This window comes from Eulemur rufifrons, chromosome 7 (assembly GCF_041146395.1).
Source record: "Eulemur rufifrons isolate Redbay chromosome 7, OSU_ERuf_1, whole genome shotgun sequence".
In the NCBI taxonomy this organism is placed as follows: Eukaryota; Metazoa; Chordata; class Mammalia; order Primates; family Lemuridae; genus Eulemur; species Eulemur rufifrons.
The window spans coordinates 200,839,772-200,857,967 of record NC_090989.1 but is presented as its reverse complement, the minus strand read 5'-3'; the positions used below and the strand labels follow the sequence as shown (position 1 = coordinate 200,857,967).

General features: G+C 41.9%; 1 protein-coding gene across 1 annotated transcript; it reads left to right on the top strand.

The window, feature by feature from the left end:
- Positions 1-7,318: 7,318 nt before the first annotated feature.
- LOC138385906 (MAP/microtubule affinity-regulating kinase 3-like) lies at positions 7,319-18,196 on the top strand. The gene is made up of 7 exons (XM_069472091.1): positions 7,319-7,744; positions 9,716-9,952; positions 10,128-10,247; positions 10,499-10,595; positions 10,916-11,025; positions 11,840-11,883; positions 17,605-18,196. The coding sequence occupies exons 1-7, from the start codon at positions 7,319-7,321 to the stop codon at positions 17,834-17,836; spliced, it is 1,266 nt and encodes a 421-aa protein (XP_069328192.1). The 3' UTR covers positions 17,837-18,196.

Sequence of the window (18,196 nt, the reverse complement as noted above, 5' to 3'; positions counted from 1 at the left end):
AGACAGAACGTTACATCATGGCTCCATTGTAGTGAGTTTGCCATTCAGTAAGAGACTGTAAACCTGTTGTGAGAAAGAACAGGTTTTAGTAGGCACACCTCTGACACCACGTTTTCATAGTCCTAATTAACTATTAGTTGTGTATTTTATGTTTTAAATGTGTAGTTTGGGAATCTGGTTGGGATTTTCAAACTTCAGGTGTTGTAGGAAGCACTGAAGGTTAATTGCGGAGCCAAGAAATCGATATGGAGTTCTAAGCCTTGCTACTCATCTCCCAGGCAGACACCATAGAGTAATGTTCATAACCTTCTTACGGCGTGGGCCTCTGCAGTGTAGAAAGTGCTTTCTCTTACCTGATCTCCTTTGACTTCCACAAGGACTCCATGGTGTGGCCGGGCTGTGAGTGATGGGCTTTCACCCTTGAGGAAATGGAGGCTGGGCAGCCTGACTGTGGGCTCACTGCCTGGCCTGGATCCCTGGCCTCTGACAACAGGTAGCCTGTCTGGTTTGTCAGAGGTAGTCTGTCATTGCTTTCTCTTGCTGTCTATTTTACGTACCCAGGTCATAGAGATTACTCATGTAGGGACAAGACAAAAATATCTGAGAAGAATCCAGGTTTAATAGAAAGAGGACAGGCTTTGGAAAAGACAGACATGGGGTAAAACCAGCCAGTGGCCCTCATTGACCTGACAAGTATCATGTCACACTGAGCTTCACAGTGGGCTTGGTGACCTAGCCCTCCCAGAGGTCTCCGTGCGTTGTGCAGCATTATAACAGCATTTAATGGATGGTGGTGGTGGTTTATTGTCTTGGGCCATTTGCTGTATTGAGCTCAACCAAACACTGTCCATCCCCAGGACATCTGGGTTACTGTTGTGCTCGCCCTTGTGAAAAGTTTCATTAAACTGACTACCCATCGCCCTCCAGGCTTGTACCTTTTCATTTGATAGAATCCTAGAACTTGCGACTTAGAGAGAGTCTTAGACATTATCTAGGGCAACTTTCTAATTTTTACTCACATCGTTCTATGCCAAGGGTTCCATAGCTCTGTAGTTACAGAACCTGAAGTAGAACTAAGGACTCTCTGAACTGTGCTGTCCAGCGCCCATCTAGCTACCTGTTCCCTGACCTGGGCAGGGGAACCATTGCTTGTTTTCCGCGCCCCCCCCCCCCCCCCCAGTAAATAGCCTTAGAGGTTTTCATTTCAGTTACTTAATCGGAGTGTTAATACATTTTTAATAAAGAATAAAAACAAAGATTTAGGTTGAATTCCTGGTTTAAAAGTTGAACTCCTGATGTATACCTTAGTGATTATGAGTGTGACTTTATGGTTCCAGAAATCTCTTAACCAGTTTATATTGCATTTGGAGTTAGAAAAAATATTTTAAAATTATATTCACACACTTGGGCTTTATCTATGTTTGTTAGTATACAACAGCCAGTGATCTTAATATATTAATTTTTTAAAGTCAAAAGTGTTTTCTGTATGATTGCACACATCTTTAGTTGTTTTCACTTATTAACCACTGGTTTTGACATTGTGTACATCCCTGCAAATAGAAAGGCCATTTGCTTAGGAAATGTTGACATTTTAGTGAGCTGACAGTTGACTTCATAATTCAACATAGTTAAATGAATAGACAGTATGTAATGCCTTTTAAAAGATCATTATGCAATCAAATGATAATATAAAAATCTTTATGCTTATCCATTATTTAAAATTTATTTATGCAGAGTTACGGTTAAGAGACATTAATGTATAATTCAACTACAAGAATGTTTTAGTGGAATGTTGTCACAAAGGTGATGGAGGTATTCGTCATGTGTGTGAATTACACACATGTTCTTTCCCAGAAAGAGTTGATATCTAATTTTCTAAAGCAGTATTCTTTTCTGTTGATGTCAGAGGTGATGTTTCTTTATTCTAAATTGGTAAGCAGTTGACAGTACTAATAGTACATTCCTCAAAATGTCACCTCTCTTCCTCAAAGAATTAATATTGTATAAACTGCCACCAAGATGTTCATCCAAGAGTTCTGTTGACTGCACCCCCACTGTGTCCTGAGCCCCCACTTCTTACCAGCACTGCACTTTGCTCTCTCGTCCCAGTTGCTGTCATGCTTGGCTCCGTTATTGGACTAGTCTCCCAATTGGTCTCCCTGTCGCTGCCCTTCATCCTGACCCCCTTCCCCCCGACAGCCAGTGATCTATTTTTAAGTAGTTTCATCTTCTCTGCTTCTCATCGCTGTTAGAGTAAAGCCAGAGTCCTTACCAAGGCCTACAGGGCTCTTCCTGGCCTCATCAACTACCTCTCTTCCCCTTGCTCTGCTTCTCCAACCCTATGGCCTCCTTGCTGTTTGTTACTTGCTATAGAATCTTACCCTAGATTACTACCTTGTGCACTCCCTCAAGTAGTCAGCAGAACAGAAGCAGGCAAGTCCATGTACACACACACACACACACACACACTCTCGCACACACACACTCTGGCACACACACAAACGCACTCTCACGCACTCCACCTGTTTCTTTCCCCTACTTCTCCACAGCACTTGTTATCCTCTGACACAGTGTGTATTGGTTTGTGTATTGTCTGTCTCCCCCTACTGGAATGCAAACTCCATGAGGAAAGGGACTTTTCTGTGTTCACTGCTACTTCTCTTTTAACACACCTGACTTTATCCTTTTGACTTTCAATTTCATTACTCACTTTTTATTAAAGGATATTGAAAACACATCATACCCTTTAAAATAAAAGTTATATAATTGAAGCACATGAGAATTTAATCTTTTTTTTTTATTTCAGCTCATTATGGGGGTACAAAATTTCAGGTTATATATATTGCCCATGCCCCCCCATCCTCCCGAGTCTGAGCTTCATGCATGTCCATTCCCTAGACAGTGCACATCGCACTCATCATGTAGGTATGCACCCATCCCCTCCCAGTCAGAACTTCAAGCGTGTCCATTCCCCTGGCAGTGCGCATCACACTCATCATGTAGGTATACACCCATCCCTTCCCCCTAGCCCCCACCTGTGTCCGATACCCAATTGGTGTTATTCCGAAATGTGCACTTAGGTGATGATCAGGGAAACCAGTTTGCTGGTGAGTATATGTGGTGCTTATTTTTCCATTCTTGGGATACTTCACTTAATGGGACCTGATCAAATTAAAAAGCTTCTGCACAGCCAAAGAAACAGTCACGAGACTAAACAGACAACCTACAGAATGGGAAAAAATTTTCACATACTACACATCAGATAAAGGACTGATAACAAGAACCTATTTAGAACTCAGGAAAATCAGTAAGAAAAAATCAAACAACCCTATCAAAAAGTGAGCAAATGACATGAATAGAAACTTCTCAAAAGAAGATATAAGAATGGCTAACAAACATATGAAAAAATGTTCAACATCTCTAATCATCAGGGAAATGCAAATCAAAACCACAATGAGATATCACTTAACTCCAGTGAGAATGGCTTTTATCAAAAAGTCCCAAAACAATGCATGTTGACATGGATGCGGAGAGATAGGAACACTCATACACTGCTGGTGGGACTGTAAACTAGTGCAACCCCTGTGGAAAGCAATGTGGAGATACCTTAAACAGGTTGAAGTAGACCTACCATTCGATCCAGCAATCCCTTTATTGGCCATCTACCCAGAAGAACCAAAGTCATTCTATAAAAAAGACACCTGCACCCAAATGTTTATGGCAGCACAATTCACAATTGCAAAGATGTGGAAACAACCCAAATGCCCATCAATTCATGAATGGATTAGCAAAATGTGGTATATTTATACCATGGAATATTACTCAGTTATAAGAAATAACGGCGATATGGCATCTCTTTGGTTCTCCTGGAGAGAGTTGGAACCCATTCTATTAAGAGAATTTAATCTTAAGACTTTTCTCCAGTTTAGAGATATTAGTGGTGAACTTACATGCCTATGGTTAAACTTAAGACCAGCTTAGTTTAAATTCCATATATTCCTGGCTAACTTCATACCTATATTTAAAAATGAGAGCATTGCTAAAAGTAACACATTATCAATTGATGGGAAAATTAATGCTCAGAGTGGGCCTCATGCTTACCTTTATTTCTCTCAATTGTAGGCGATGTATATGATTATTTATGAGAGGTGGGGAGAATGTATGAGGAGGAGGCCAGGGAGAGGTTTCGCCAGGTAGGAATTATTGCATCTTTAGTTTGTTAACTTAAAGAGTTATCATGCTTAGACCCTGAAGCAAAAAGTGTTTGCCTCTGTAAGTGCTTAGAAGGCTCACTGGATGGCAGACATTGGCCATTCAGCTGGACAAAATCATATGAAGTGCCCTTCGTACCTAAGGTACTGTGCTACTGTGCTAGAGGTAGCCATGGGTTCTATTCCTAGCTTTGTAACGTCAACATGAATCTCGCTCTTTGACTCTTCCCTTTTGACTATTGAGCCTTAAAAATCTAGAGCTATAGATGTAATATCTATGATTACGTTAATTAAAGCCATTTCAAAGTTTTTAGCAAGAAGAATGGTACAATCCCAAAATTTATTGGTTTTGTCTTACAGAAGCCAAGACCAAATAGAACTCAATCTGTTAATTAGTGATTTTCCTCTTTGCTTGTCTTTACATTGCCTTTAGGGACACAGGGGCTTTAATCATCAGGTTTGAAGCATAAAGGTGACTTAACTCTTCTGTCTTTATTAGTAATAGTTAGTATTATTGATCGACCAAGCCAGACACTGGGATGAGTACTTTACCTACACGAATGTAAATCTTGCAGCAGCCTTGTGAGTTAAGAAGCATTATGCCCATTTGCTCCACATAAGACAACTAAGGCATGAGAAGAGGAAATAACTTGCCCAAAATTCAGTGCCTGTCAAGTAGCAGACCTTCCATAGATTCAGAGACTCTGGCCCTCTGACTCCAAACCTCAAAGCTGTAACCATTATGTCGTGCTATTATTTAGACTAGGAATCAGCAAACTCTTTATGTAAAGGGCCACATAGCGAATATTAAGGCTTTGTGGTCCATACGGTCTCTGTTGCAACTATGTAACTCTCCTGTTACAGCATGGAAGCAACTGTAGACAATACCAAATGAATGAACATGACTGTATTCCAGTAAAGCTTTATTTGCGAAAACTGGGATGGGCCAGATGTGGCCCATATGGGCCCTGATTTGACAACCCCAGATGGAGACGAAGGAAAGGAGCAAGTGCTTTCCTGCTTTTAAATGAACTCTGTCTGCCCCAGTGACAAGGTCCACATTGAAAAGGCAGTAGGGCCTCGTTTCTCACAGAACCTTTCAGTTTTGTTTTCTTCATGTATAAGTTTGTCATGATAGGTAGGAGACTTCAAGTTTCGCATTTGGAAAGGTGTTTTTAGCTGATTTTTCAGTTTTCTCTGAACAGTGCCTCCTTTGATTTGCTTAGTTGGATGTTTACAGTTAAGGACTCATTTCCAAGTTTCTTAACTTCTGTTGTTGCTTAAATTTAAAAGCTTAAGAAATCTTAATGGTATTTTGAATTAAAATCTATTAAATGTCAAAGTTGAAAGTACCTTTCGCTGTCATTTAACTTCTCTGATCCTCAGTTTTTTCTAGCTATAAAAAGAGGAAATTCTACTTGATGAATTCTGTCATTCTTTCCAGTTCTAATATTTGATTAGAACTGTGGTCTATGAAAGGAAACTCAGATGTTTCCTAGAAAACCAATCTGGCCCTTCTCATAACTATACTCTTCATTTTTATAAATTAGCCAATATTTTTGCCTTATACTAACTTAATTTCGCTCCTACTCAGATGACTCTGACTTGCAAACATTTCTGTGAATATGGTTTATTGACCGTGAGGAAAGGCTAATGGCAGCCAGCAAGAGCATGTCTGTGTCCGGACCCTCTCCAAGGAAGCAGTGTGGTGCTTAACCCCACAGCTTCGGTTCTCTTCCATCTCTACCCAGCCCCGTCTGCCACCTGGTGGGATCCAGTTCATCAGAAAGGCTTAGACCTCTACTCACCTCAATCTTGAGGAAATTACTCTGGGTTTTTTGTTGTTTTGGTTTTGTTTTGTTAAGAGACAGGGTCTCACTCTGTTGCCCAGGCTGGATTCAAACTCCTGGGCTCAAGCGATCCACTCACCTCAGCCTCCCGAGTAGCTGGGACTACAGGCATGTGCCATTGCACCCAGGTTCTGGTTTTTATTTTAAATTCCCCACAGAAATTCTGAAGCCTTTATTGGAAGAACCTATTAGTTGGACCAGGAAAAATGTGGGGGGGGGGGTGTGCGTGCGCTTTTACAATTAATGGCTAGGTTTACAGTGCTTAGCATTAATGTAATCCCTTCTCCTTCCTGTATTGTTTGCCTAAGACAGCTCCCTTAGACCTGGAAGAAACAACCGTGATATTGGTGCTTCTGCTTTTCTCTGTTTCTAATTGCCATGCATTCCAGGAGCTTTTTAAGTCATCATTTCTTTGACTAAATAAAAAAAGTTTTCCTCTTTATGACAAGGATCATAGGCCCTTCTTTCCATATTCATGAGCAGGTGGGTTTTGCTTCACCATTCCCAGCCCAGTTACTACTTACGCCATTTTAGTCCTTTGGTTGAGCTCTTGTTCTTTTCAGAGAAAAAGAATAGATTCCTGGCTCTATCTTTTTTGCTTACCTCTTTCTTGGAAGGCTGGTAATGTTAGTGCCTCTGTTCTTTCATGTATGACTGCAAGTGAATTAGGCTGACATTCGTATTTTAACCTAGACAACATCCAGGTTCTCAACCTTCTTTAGAAGTCACTGCTCATAGCTTAAGAACGTGGCACACACCTATAAGCCCAGCTAGCCAGGAGGCTGAGGTGGGAAGATTGCTTGAGCTCAGGAATTTGAAACCAGCCTGAGCCAACATAGCAAGACCCTGTCTCAAAAATAAAAAAAATTAACATTAATAAATTTACATGCAAAATACCAAAGAAAAGACTAGAAGCAAATACAAAACAACAAGAGATGCTGTCCTTCTTTAGTGGTAACATGGGCATATATTTGTATCTATTTGTCTCTGTTTCCTAAAATTTCTATGATGAGCATATAAAACTTTAATGTTAGAAAAGAAGACTGTTTTTAAAAAGTTACCAGTACATGAGAAATTTCAGTAAAACAATTGTTTAATTAACAGTGCTTTTCATAGTTCACACACAAAATTGCACTTTTCAAAGTTCACATGCAACATTCATTCATTCCTCCATTTTAAGGAAGAGGAACCTGACCCTCAGAGAGTGAAGTCAGTCTATTAACTTCCATAGTTGGGTTTTGAGTTGGTTACACAGTCATGGGAAGGTTGCACCGGAGCCATCTGGCCCTGGGCCTGGGGGCAGCCTGGTCCTCCAGATGCAGGCCGTTGGTTGCATCCTGGTGTTGGGCTCAAAAACAAGTGGAGTGTCAGCAGGAAGAGTCCACGAAGACACTTGCAGTTACAGCTGGAGAGAACAGGAACGACATCCTCACCTGTCTCTTCTTGCCCTCACGCCTGAATTTCTCCAGATTGAAAAGTTCAAAGCCTAAGGAAATTGCTTTTAGAAATCCACACATCGAGGTGCTCACTGAGTGTTTTGCATGTGTGAACATTAACGAAGTTACTTTCATCTTAATTATGCATCTGCACCTGTGCGAACTGACCCTTCCGTCTCTCCTTACTCAGGTGGTCTCGGCGGTGGAGTATTGCCACAGGATGTCTGTGGCGCACAGGGATCTGAAGGTACGTACCAGCGTCCTAAGTGTGTGCTCTATTTGTACGTGTTCAGTTCTCTCATCACACAAGTGAGGCGTAGATTAGATTTTGTTATTATACATAATGAAACAAAAATAAATCTCATGATAATTGGATCCTTTCAATCAAGTTCTAGTAGAGCATTCGAAATAAATAAAAGTGAAGTTTATGAAAAGTAGTTTACATTTCAGTTAAGGTGCTGGTGGTTGATCTCGGGAGGGACAGTCATCACACAGCCAAAGAGATGTGTGTGGTGCTTCCCTTGGCCACCTGTGTGCTGATGACCCCCAAGTCCCTTCTTGCAGCCACGGGGCTCTCCCAGGCTCCAGGGGCCAGCTGACCAAGGGGTGTCTTTCTCCACCAGAGTGTCCCTCAGGCACCTCAGGTACAGCAAGTTCAAAGCCTAAACTCTTCCATCCTGAACTTGAACCTTCACTTCTCCTTCTCGTGACTAATGTTCCTGAGGTGTCCCTCTGGTTTGCCATCCACTCAGTGACCAGGTCCTTTTCCTGCTGTTGTCTAACTATTGCTTACACTCGCTCACTCTTTCCTGTCTCTGTTACACTGTCCCAGGCCAGACGCCGTCACCTCATACTTGATTGTAACTCTAGTTTCCTGCCTGTTCTCTGCTTCCAATTTTCCCTGTCTCTTCTTCTCATGTGTGTTTTCCACCTTGGGCCCAGAATGGACTCTTTTAAAACCACATGTAACATTGTTATTTCTCTGCTTAAACAACTCTGCAGGGGCTTCCCATCGCCCTTAGGATGAAAACCCAAACCTGTTGGGTACAGCCCTTTGTGATTCGGCCCTGACCATCCTCCCCAGCCATCTCTGCCTGACTCTGTCTCCCACACACTTTCAGTGTCTTGAGTGAAACCCGCGCTGTCTCTGTCACCTGTGTGTTCTCGGACTCTGCCTGAAACAGCGCCCATCAACACACGCATCATGACCGGCTGCACCTTCTTGTGCTTCGACATGGCCTCCTCTGGGAAGCAGCCCCTCCCTTTCAGGTCCAGGCCGACAGCCCCCGTTCCTCCTCGGTTACACAGCACTAGGGTCTCAGGGCAGCTGCTTGTCTTTCTCCGTCTCCCCTTCTGAAGTGTGAGCTCCTGAGGGCAGGGCCCTATCTGTCTTGCTTATTATATGTCCAGACACTAATATAACATCTGTTGTGTAGTCGCTACATAGTAAATATTTGTTGCAATAAATGGAAGTGGCTGTGATTTGTCTCTTCAATGGGATTTGGAATTCTTCCTTCCCCAATGATAGCCATTTTACAGCTTTGTAGCAATTTTTGTAAAATGTGACTATCAACTTCAAGCAAGTGCCCCCCTTTTTAAAAAAGCCCCTGATGATTTTTAATTTAAAAATCTGTCAAAGGGCCAGGATGTTGGCCCATAATCTTAGCACGGGCAAGAGGACTGCTTGAGGCCAGGAGTTCAAGACCAGCCTGGGCAATGTAGTGAAACTTATGTCTGTAAGAAAAATAAAATTACAAATTAGCCAGGCATGGTGCACACGCCTGCAGTCCCAGCTACTCGGCAGGCTGAGGCAGGAAGGTTGCTTGAGCCCAGGAGGTTGCAGTGCAGTGAGCTGTGATTGCACCATTGCACTCTAGCCTCAGTGACAGAACGAGACCCTGTCTCTACAAAACAAACAAATGAAAAAAACCTGTCAAAACTTTTCTTTATCTCGGGGCAGTTGATATTTAAATTAGTATATGAGTTAATGATGATTATTCTAGCACATCATGTCTGTTAGTGATTGTTAATGTGATAGAATTAGGAGTTCAGATTTGTCTCCTGTATTTTTCCTCTAGAAAAAATGTTTTCTCATTTCATTAATTAGTAGATATTAATTTTAAATCATTACAAAGAGCTTCTGTATGAAATGCCTAATCGTGCATAGTTCTAATTATATTTTGGTTAAATTTTATTTCTGTTGATGTTTTCCCTCTAGCCAGAGAATCTCTTACTGGGTGCCGACGGTGCAATAAAGCTAACTGACTTTCACCTCAGTGGGCACTTTACACCGGGCACTCCACTGACCACAAATTGTGGGACACCATATTATACAGCGCCAGAAATTGTGGAGGGGAAACCATACCACGGCCCCTCTGTAGATGTCTGGAGTCTAGGAGTCCTCCTTTACATATTTCTTACCGGCACCCTCCCTTTCAAAGGGGACAATCTTAAGGTATTGGAAGCGGTTGTTGCATCCACGTAGTACACAAAACTAGAAGCAGTTTTATAAAATTATATGGGTTTATATTTTTAATGTTCTATCAGTTTAGGGGTTTCCGTGGGTTTTCTGTTGTTTTTTAACCTAAAAGTTGACTCACTAGTTTTCTTTCCTCTCTCCCTGCCCACAGGAGGTAATGAGACACGTAAAAAGAGGGAAATACGACATCCCCTCCTGTGTCTCCAGACAGTGCCAAAAACTACTGAGGGGTTTACTGGTGATAAACCCACTTGCAAGAAGCTCTGTCCAGGTAATCACAGAAGTGGAAATAAGTAACAACTTTGGAGAGTTTTTAGAGTATTTTTAGAACTTAGCTTGGCTTGTGGGGCATACTGAATATTTATTTGCCTGGGACATTTGAAGCAGGAGTTGAGACATTGAAAAAAATTTAAGTTACCCTTTGGACTACAGTCAGTGAAATGTTGAAAATAAAGTTTCCTAAATATTGCGATTATCGGAATATTTTATTTTATGCTGCTAATGAACAGTTCACCTTTTCAGAAAATTATGGAGGACAAGTGGCTCAACATGGGACACAGGGAGCCACTGGTGCCATACAGGGGAGTCAAGAGGAACATGGACGATGAAAAATGCATTGGTAAGTACTCTGTGGTACGTGCTTGCGTGTGCCTGTGCTTGCATAAGTAACAGATTTCTCTCCTGATCCATGCGTGTGCCTAAAATGTGAATAATGGAACGTTAAGCCCAAGTTATATAATGAATCAGCTTATCTGTTCTGTCATATTTAGAAACTTAACTAAATCTACAGCAGCACCCAGTAACTCAGAATCCAGTGCTCATTTGTGTAAGAAAATGTGTGATCTTTTAGATCTTATAAAGAAAATCGTTGTACCCTGTAACAGAATGATTTCTTACTCAAACAAAACACATAAACTGTATTTTACCCTTCTCTTTTAGAGATGCTACGGCAGATGGGCTACCAAGAAAAAGATATTGAGTCCCTGAAACAGCAACAAGCGACTGAAATAAATGCCACCTACAAGTTATTACGGGAAAAATCTGTTGAGGTAAGAGTAACCAGAGAGGAAGAGCTGAAATCCCCTTTATGTAACTGATCAGCTTATGTAAACTAGTAGTTTCTTAGTTTTTACTGTTTAGATGTGTATAATGAATTTGATATATCATTTTTAAAATTTACCTGCAAATACCAAATCTAACTCCTATGACCATTATAAGCCATTATTGGAACTTCAAAATAATAAGCCTTAATAAGTAAATGGAACATTTTACATTATTTGAAAAAGCCTGAAAAGAAGAACATAGATACATAAGCTTTTGTGACTTTTTCCAGCAGTGAGAAAAATCCTTTTGCCTGGGTATGTGGGTGTCATTTTTTAACACTGTGATTCCCCATCTCTCCAAATGAACTGTTTCTGAGAAGTCTGTGTGTTACGAGAACTTTAGTTTCCTAAGAAACCCTTTGGGTGTGTGTTGTGGTTTGTTGGTTTTCTCATTTTCTCTTAGCTGCGTGCTAATGATTCCAGTTCAAGCAGCAGTCTTTCTCTCGCTAGGGTTAGGCTGAGCAGTGACCTCGACAACTTTGCTTTTAGTAGTCTGTGCATTATTACTTTACTGATTATTATAAACCGTTATCATAGTCGCCCTACGTTACCTGTTTTTCATGTTCTTTTCTACCAGAAGAGAGGGTAGAGGTTGCTGTCCTTGTTCCCTTTTCTGATCTTTTGGCCATTACTGTGGATGTTTTAGCATAGTTTAAAGACTGAGTACTCCTGTTTCTGTAGATGAGTTCTTTTTTTCCTCCTTGTACTGTACTTCCCAAATAGTTTAAGACAAAAATGCCCTTTTTTTTTTTTTTTATAGAATAACACGGGACCTGGTGGGACGCGAGTGGGAAGACAGCATAGGTACGTTTGCAGTGAGAGAACTACAGATGATAGATACTCAGTGATTCAGAATGTCAAAAAAACAAAAAGGTATAAAATTTTACCTGTTCTCAAGAAAATTTGTTTTTTCAGAAGAGAAATGGAAGGATTTCCATTTCTTACTTTTTAAATCAAAATTCAGATAATAACAGTAAGTATTCTCTGAAGGTAAGGTAAATTTGAGTGGTAATTTTTAGCAAGACACTAGGATTCCAAATTCTTGGGTACCATCCTCCTGGCTGGCTGGCTGTATATGATGATTAAAAGGGTCGAGTTAAACCAGGGAGGTTTCCTAGAGGAGGCAGATAGCAAGTAAGCCATGGTTTCATTGTAGAACAGCCAATAGGGAAATAGAGATTGTTTCGTGCACATTAATAACTTGAGCAAAGGCTGGGAGGTGGTGGGGGAGCAGGATGAGGACCTGAGGCAGGAGCCACACCTCCGGGAGACATAGAGAACAAGGTCGAGAGAGGGAGTGTTCAGTTTTAAATAGTTTTTAAGGCTTCTTTAATTTCTTTGGAGTCATTTCCTGTCTGTGTTCCCCCTGCAGACACCTTCCTTATTGAAGCTGATGCCTCCAGGTCCTGACCTGGGCCTCCTTGTTTCCCTTACCGTGAATGATCGAAATACTGTGCTTTTGAAAGTATGGTCTTCATCTTTAGCTGAACAGAGCCTCAGCGCCAAAACTGATAAGACAGTGCCCACAGCTGTAATAATGTCTGGGTTTTCCTTTATTTCTATCTGAAAAATGAATTGAAAGACTGTGGTAAATAATTGGATTTGAGGGCTGAGCTACTGGTGGTCATATTTTACCTTCAGAAAAGGCAGTCAGTGTGACAAGTGTTTGTCCCTTAAAAATAATGCTAGTAGCTGTGTGTGGTGGCTCACATGTGTAAATCTGGCACTTGGGAGGCCAAGGGTGGAGGATTGCTTGAGGTCAGGAGTTGAAGACCAGCCTGAGAAAGAGCAAAACCCCATCTCTACCGAAACTACAATTAGCTGGGCGTAGCAGTGCAGGCCTATAGTCCCAGCCACTACAGAGGCTGAGGCGAGATGACCACTTGAGCCCAGGAGTTTGAGGTTGCAGTGAGCTATGACGATGCCACAGCATCCTAGCTGGAGCAACAGAGCAAGACCCTGTCTCTGAAAAAATGATGCTTGAGTCTTCAATTGGATGCATTACGCCTTCTCTGAACAGAATACTTCTCAGGCAGATGATTGCTTTCTCTTCTTCTCTTTGATCTATACATCTTACCTCGTCACTAATTGAAAATGCTAGTGAACTACAGGATGCCTGGACCTATGTTAGTTTCTGAAATAAGCACATTAACTTCCATTTTTCAGCCTTCAATATGTTGGACTTTTTTCTTTTATACATGTTTATACAGAATTCTAACATCAGAATGATCACGGGTGGTAAAAACTGTGCAAAGGTTTGAATCAAAGGCTCTGTGTGCTTTAAATGAGACATTAACGGGGGAAAATGCAGTTAATCCTTGCTCCGGGGGGCAGGGTGCCTAGCTTTTGGCAAGTCATTGCTTTGACACAAGCACCTCTGGGTGGAATTCTGAGTAAGGCTCGTCTTGAAACCAGACGTGCTGCAGGTCAGCCTACTTTCTGTGGGAATCCTCACGATGCTGCTGTTCTACTTCTGTTACCCGTTTCCAAACATGGCCTGATCCCAACCATCAGACTGACAGTCGACATCAACTAGGTTTAGGCTTTTGAAGGTCTGATTACGTCGTTAATGGTATGATTCTGTCCAGATGGTGTAGTTACACAGTGAGTCTTAAACCGTGGAGCACAGGCCTGACAGACAGTGCTCAATAAATTTTAGCTTCATTCTTGATTATAAACTGCTCAGGCAAGAATGTGAAGAGTTTTGTTAGTTTACACTAACTATACCTAATCTCTCAAGTTGCTGAAGGACCTACACAGCAGGGACGCTCGGCCCCACTTTTTCATGTGCTTTTAGATATCTGCATGAGGCCCACAGCAGTAACGTGATGGTGTTAGGATAAAACGCAACAGGATCTTTTGAAAGAAGTTTGAAGTATGGGATCTCATTGGCAAAATTTAAAAATTGTCAAGTGGCTTTATTATTTTTTCCACGTAGCCACTTGTGCTGCACTGAGCCACGGAGATGGAGCATGACAGTTAACACATGTGTCATCTGGACTACATTTTTAAGTCTGCTTTTGCCCAATCACTGAGTATGCTTTCAATCGGCAGCCAAAACATTTTGTATCAGAATGGACTGATACGGGCTAGATGTTCTAGCTAACAAATCATCAGTGCCTGTCCTTTTGTAACTTTAAGTCAATCAGAATTTTAAGAAAGATAATCACTGCTCAATACAAAACAATTAAGAAGATTAATAGGAATTCAACTTCATGCAACTTGAATTTTAAGAAAAACATTGCTATTTTTTAAAATTAAGATTTAAAGGTAATATAGCTACTGTTTTGCTTATCTAGATTGTTGTGTGCTAGACTGAAATATAACCATTATTTTGCACAATTTTCTGGGGAAAAAAACATTGTTCAAAATTTCATAACAACCAGCTTGATGAACTTCTAGAATATGCAGCCTATCGTGATATTTGGGTTGTCTGTTGTAAATAGAATTTTTGTGAGTTTGATTGTACAGACTTAAAATTCAGTGGATATTTGCTGCATTTACTGTTTCCTGCGTCAAGGTGGTAGGACTACTGTAGAAGTCAGAAAAACAAATCTGTTTTGCTAATTCCTGTGTAAAACTTGTGATGAAACATGAATAAAATTTCTGAAGAAATATTTGCCTTTGAAATTAGTGTATCAAAAAAATTAATAATTTTTAAACTATTAAAAGGTCTCTTTGATGAGGATCAGTTTTTCACTGCGGGACATCTGTCCATCCCCTCCTTGCCATGCTTGTGTGCCTCCCAGGTCTCCCTGCACCATCTGGCCATTGGCAGTGTGCTGCATGGCAACAGCCGGAGCAGCCCCTTGGTCTGTGGGTGCCTAAAATCCTTTCTTTCTCCAGAGCCTTTGGGACCATTTGTATTCACAGGGAAGAAGCTAAACCACTTGTGCCTCCCCTTCCTCCCCTGTTTTATTTGGTGCATCCGTTGACCCAAACTCCTTGTTTTGGCAAAAAATGTCAGCAGCTGGGCAGGGGGATACATTTTTTTGACCCCTGACCTGCCCTTAGAGACAGTAGAGCATGAAAGACAGTCGTATTGGCCTGTACCTTAAAACTATGTATACACTTGGATACGTGAGTCCGTGTGCATGTACTGAGAACAACCCAGCATTTCTTCACTGACTTGAATCACTTAGGACTCTCTGTTTCAGGTGGCAGAAAACCCCAATGCAAACAGGCTAAAATAAAAAAGGGCATCAGTTAGGGCATACAACTAAAAAAGTCCAGGCCTAGAGTCAGAGTTTGTCTTCCAGTTTTGCCTCCTCTTTGGTAGTTCCACAGCTGATCTCTGCCTGTTTACACCTGACGTCTTCCTACACGTGGCTCTGCTAGAACCAAAGCCTGGGGTTGTCTCCATGGTCTGTGTGAGCTGGCTCTGGGCATCTCTGAGCCTGTTGCTGGCCCAGGTCGCTGGGAAAAGTCTTGGGTGGAGTCAACTTCTTCTGCCGCCCGGGGTCCTAGAGTTGCTTTCCCTACAGCAATATTTAAGTATTGTTGGCACAGGAAAAGAAGTGATACTGAGTGGCAATCAAAGGAAACTGAAGGTGTTTGTTTCCAGTCCTTCTCTGACTCTCTGGAGCCATTCTCCAAGGCAGAGGGCAGAATTCTCAAACAGAAATGCAAGGCCAAGCAGCTCTTCTTGAGTAATTTATTTCAAAGGTATGTTTCCCTCATGTTGGGGCTATCGAAATTTCTGTGGCTACATTATTATCTGATCTGTTCTATCAGGAGAACATTTACTGACCACCTACTTTGTCAGGCTTCCCACTGACACTGATTGACAAGACTATAGCTGTGCTTTCACAGGGAGCTCCAGTAAGGAAGTGTCCCTACAAGAAGACAATGTGGCATGCGGGAACTAAAAATCACAGCAAGAAGTGATTTTACTCTCACTGGGAGGGTGCATCTGGGAAGCCTTCATGGAGGAAATCACCTCTGGATGAATTTCGAAGAGTTGAAAGATGCCAGCCCTTCAGGCATAAAGAATAGCCTCAGCAAGTGTTTTCTGACCTGGTGCTTTACCAAGGGACTGCCCATCACCAGGAGGGCCAGAAAGTCAAGTTTCAGGAGCTGTGATGGAAGGCAGAGATTAGACTGCAGGGGCCCAAAGATGTGTGACTTGCACGCCAAGGTGAGAAGTCTAAACTTGATCCTGAAGACTCAACATGCCCTCGAAGGTTGTGAGCAGATGAGTGACAAACTCCAGTTGATTTTTTAGGAAGTTCTCGGCAATTGAGTTGGATAGACTGGATGTGGAGGGCAGAGGGAGGGAGCCTAGTGAAGATGAGGCCTGAGGCTCTGCACTGAGACCCTGGCAGTAGAAGTGGAGAGGACAGGCCAGCTGAAAGGCTGGCGGGAAAGTGACACCAACAAGATGTCATGGTTGGTCTGGATATGGGAAGTGAGAGAAAGGAAGAACCTGCTCCCTTCCAAGTGTCGATCCTTTGAAAGGATTTCTGCAGAAAGACACTGGAAGAATAAGATCAGAATTCTAAATCCCTGCTTATCCTTAAATGAAAGAAACTACACCTTTGGAATTCCAAGGACATGATGGCTGAGCTGGAATTGAGGAATATTGCCCTGGTGAGACTCCTGTGGGTAGCTGTGTCCTGTAGGTGTCTGTGCCAGGTGGAACTGCAGACTCCTAGCCACTGTCACTCTTTCTGTGTCTCTAAACAGTTCAATTTTTTCTAACAAGTTTTTCGTTTTTGGGAAAAAAAAAAAAAAAAAGGCTCTGTTCACCCTGTAGGGATTTTAACTATGCTTTATAAAGGATTCTTTGTAAATTTCCTTTGTGTAAGAAGATTCTAAACTATATTGTTAAAACAACAGAGGATACAGTGTGAAATTACAGCCAGCTTCTATACCCATAACCTTACTATAACAGTTGATTTAAACGAGGTCAGTGCCTTTTGGGAAAATGTTGAGAGCACATTATGCTGATGTCATATATTCACTTTACCACTTAGACTTGAACTGAGACATCTCTTAGAATAAGCATGATTTTATGCACAGCTTGGAGGACATCATCCCTCTCACACAAACAAGCCTGTAAGAAGTTCCTGCCCTTCTGCTACTTGCTTTCAGCGCGTGGAATTTTATATTCATACCATTTGTGTGCTTCAAAAACTTTTTAGTTGCCTATTCATCAAGTATGGCTGCATATCCTTCGTTTCTGTCCTGTTGGCATGGTTCCCTGTGTGTAAGCAATTTGAGGGGGAAGCAAAGGGGAAAAGCTAGAGTTAGCCAGTCTCTGTCCTACAATTTCCCAGCATTAACGTTGTCCTTAAAAATATATATATACTATTACCTTAAACTCTAGGAGGCTTTGTCTCATTATATACTATTCTTTTACTACCCTTTCCCACTTATCTTACCTATTACTCCTAAGTTCTGTGACATACCGCTTGGATCTGTATTGACTATACCTGATTTCCTCCACTGCACACAAAAGGTATATTGTGATTGTGAATTTTCATATGCTGTGTTTGTAAGAGTCTAATTTTCTGATCTTTGCAGCATGGATTCTAATCCAGCACTGCCAGCTACTGCAGAAAAGATTAATAACCGTGTGACCATCGCACCGCAACTCAACTCTGGACCAACAGTGAGTTGGCACGGTTTTGCTCTGAAGCCACAGGAGCAGCAAAATGCACCCTGTGATGACTGCCCTGCCATCAGAAGCCTTTGCATTGGAGGGAAACTGTCGTTTAAAACTGCAAGTGGAGGCTCTGATACCATCATTAAGTAAGGAGCAAATTGAGGAGGTAAGTGTCAAGTGATGGTAGTTGTTTTAAAGTAAACACATTGAGCATAAAGAGAATTGTTAGGACTCTCTGTTGCCGGTGGCACACGGCTCCGCTCAAGCCCAAGCCTGGGCTTGTCTCCTTGATCCGTGTGTGCTGGCCCTGGGCAGGTCTGAACCTGTCAGTGGCCAGGGTAGCTGGGAAAGGTCTGGGGTGGAGTGAACGTCATCTGCAGCCCAGAGACTTAGAGCTGCTTCCCCTAAAGTAAAATGTAAGGATTGCTGCCTCAGGAAAAGAATGGACGCTGAGTGGCAAGCGATGGAAACTGACGGCCTTTGTTCCCAGTCGTTCTCAGACTGCCTAGA

What these genes read in the sequence shown, in the direction of transcription:
- LOC138385906 (XM_069472091.1), top strand. Translation starts at nt 7,319, where the DNA reads ATGGGAAGGTTGCACCGGAGCCATCTGGCCCTGGGCCTGGGGGCAGCC. An exon ending in TCAAAGGGGACAATCTTAAG is followed by an intron (nt 9,953 to 10,127) that starts GTATTGGAAGCG and finishes CCCTGCCCACAG; the next exon opens with GAGGTAATGAGACACGTAAA. An exon ending in CGAGTGGGAAGACAGCATAG is followed by an intron (nt 11,884 to 17,604) that starts GTACGTTTGCAG and finishes TGATCTTTGCAG; the next exon opens with CATGGATTCTAATCCAGCAC.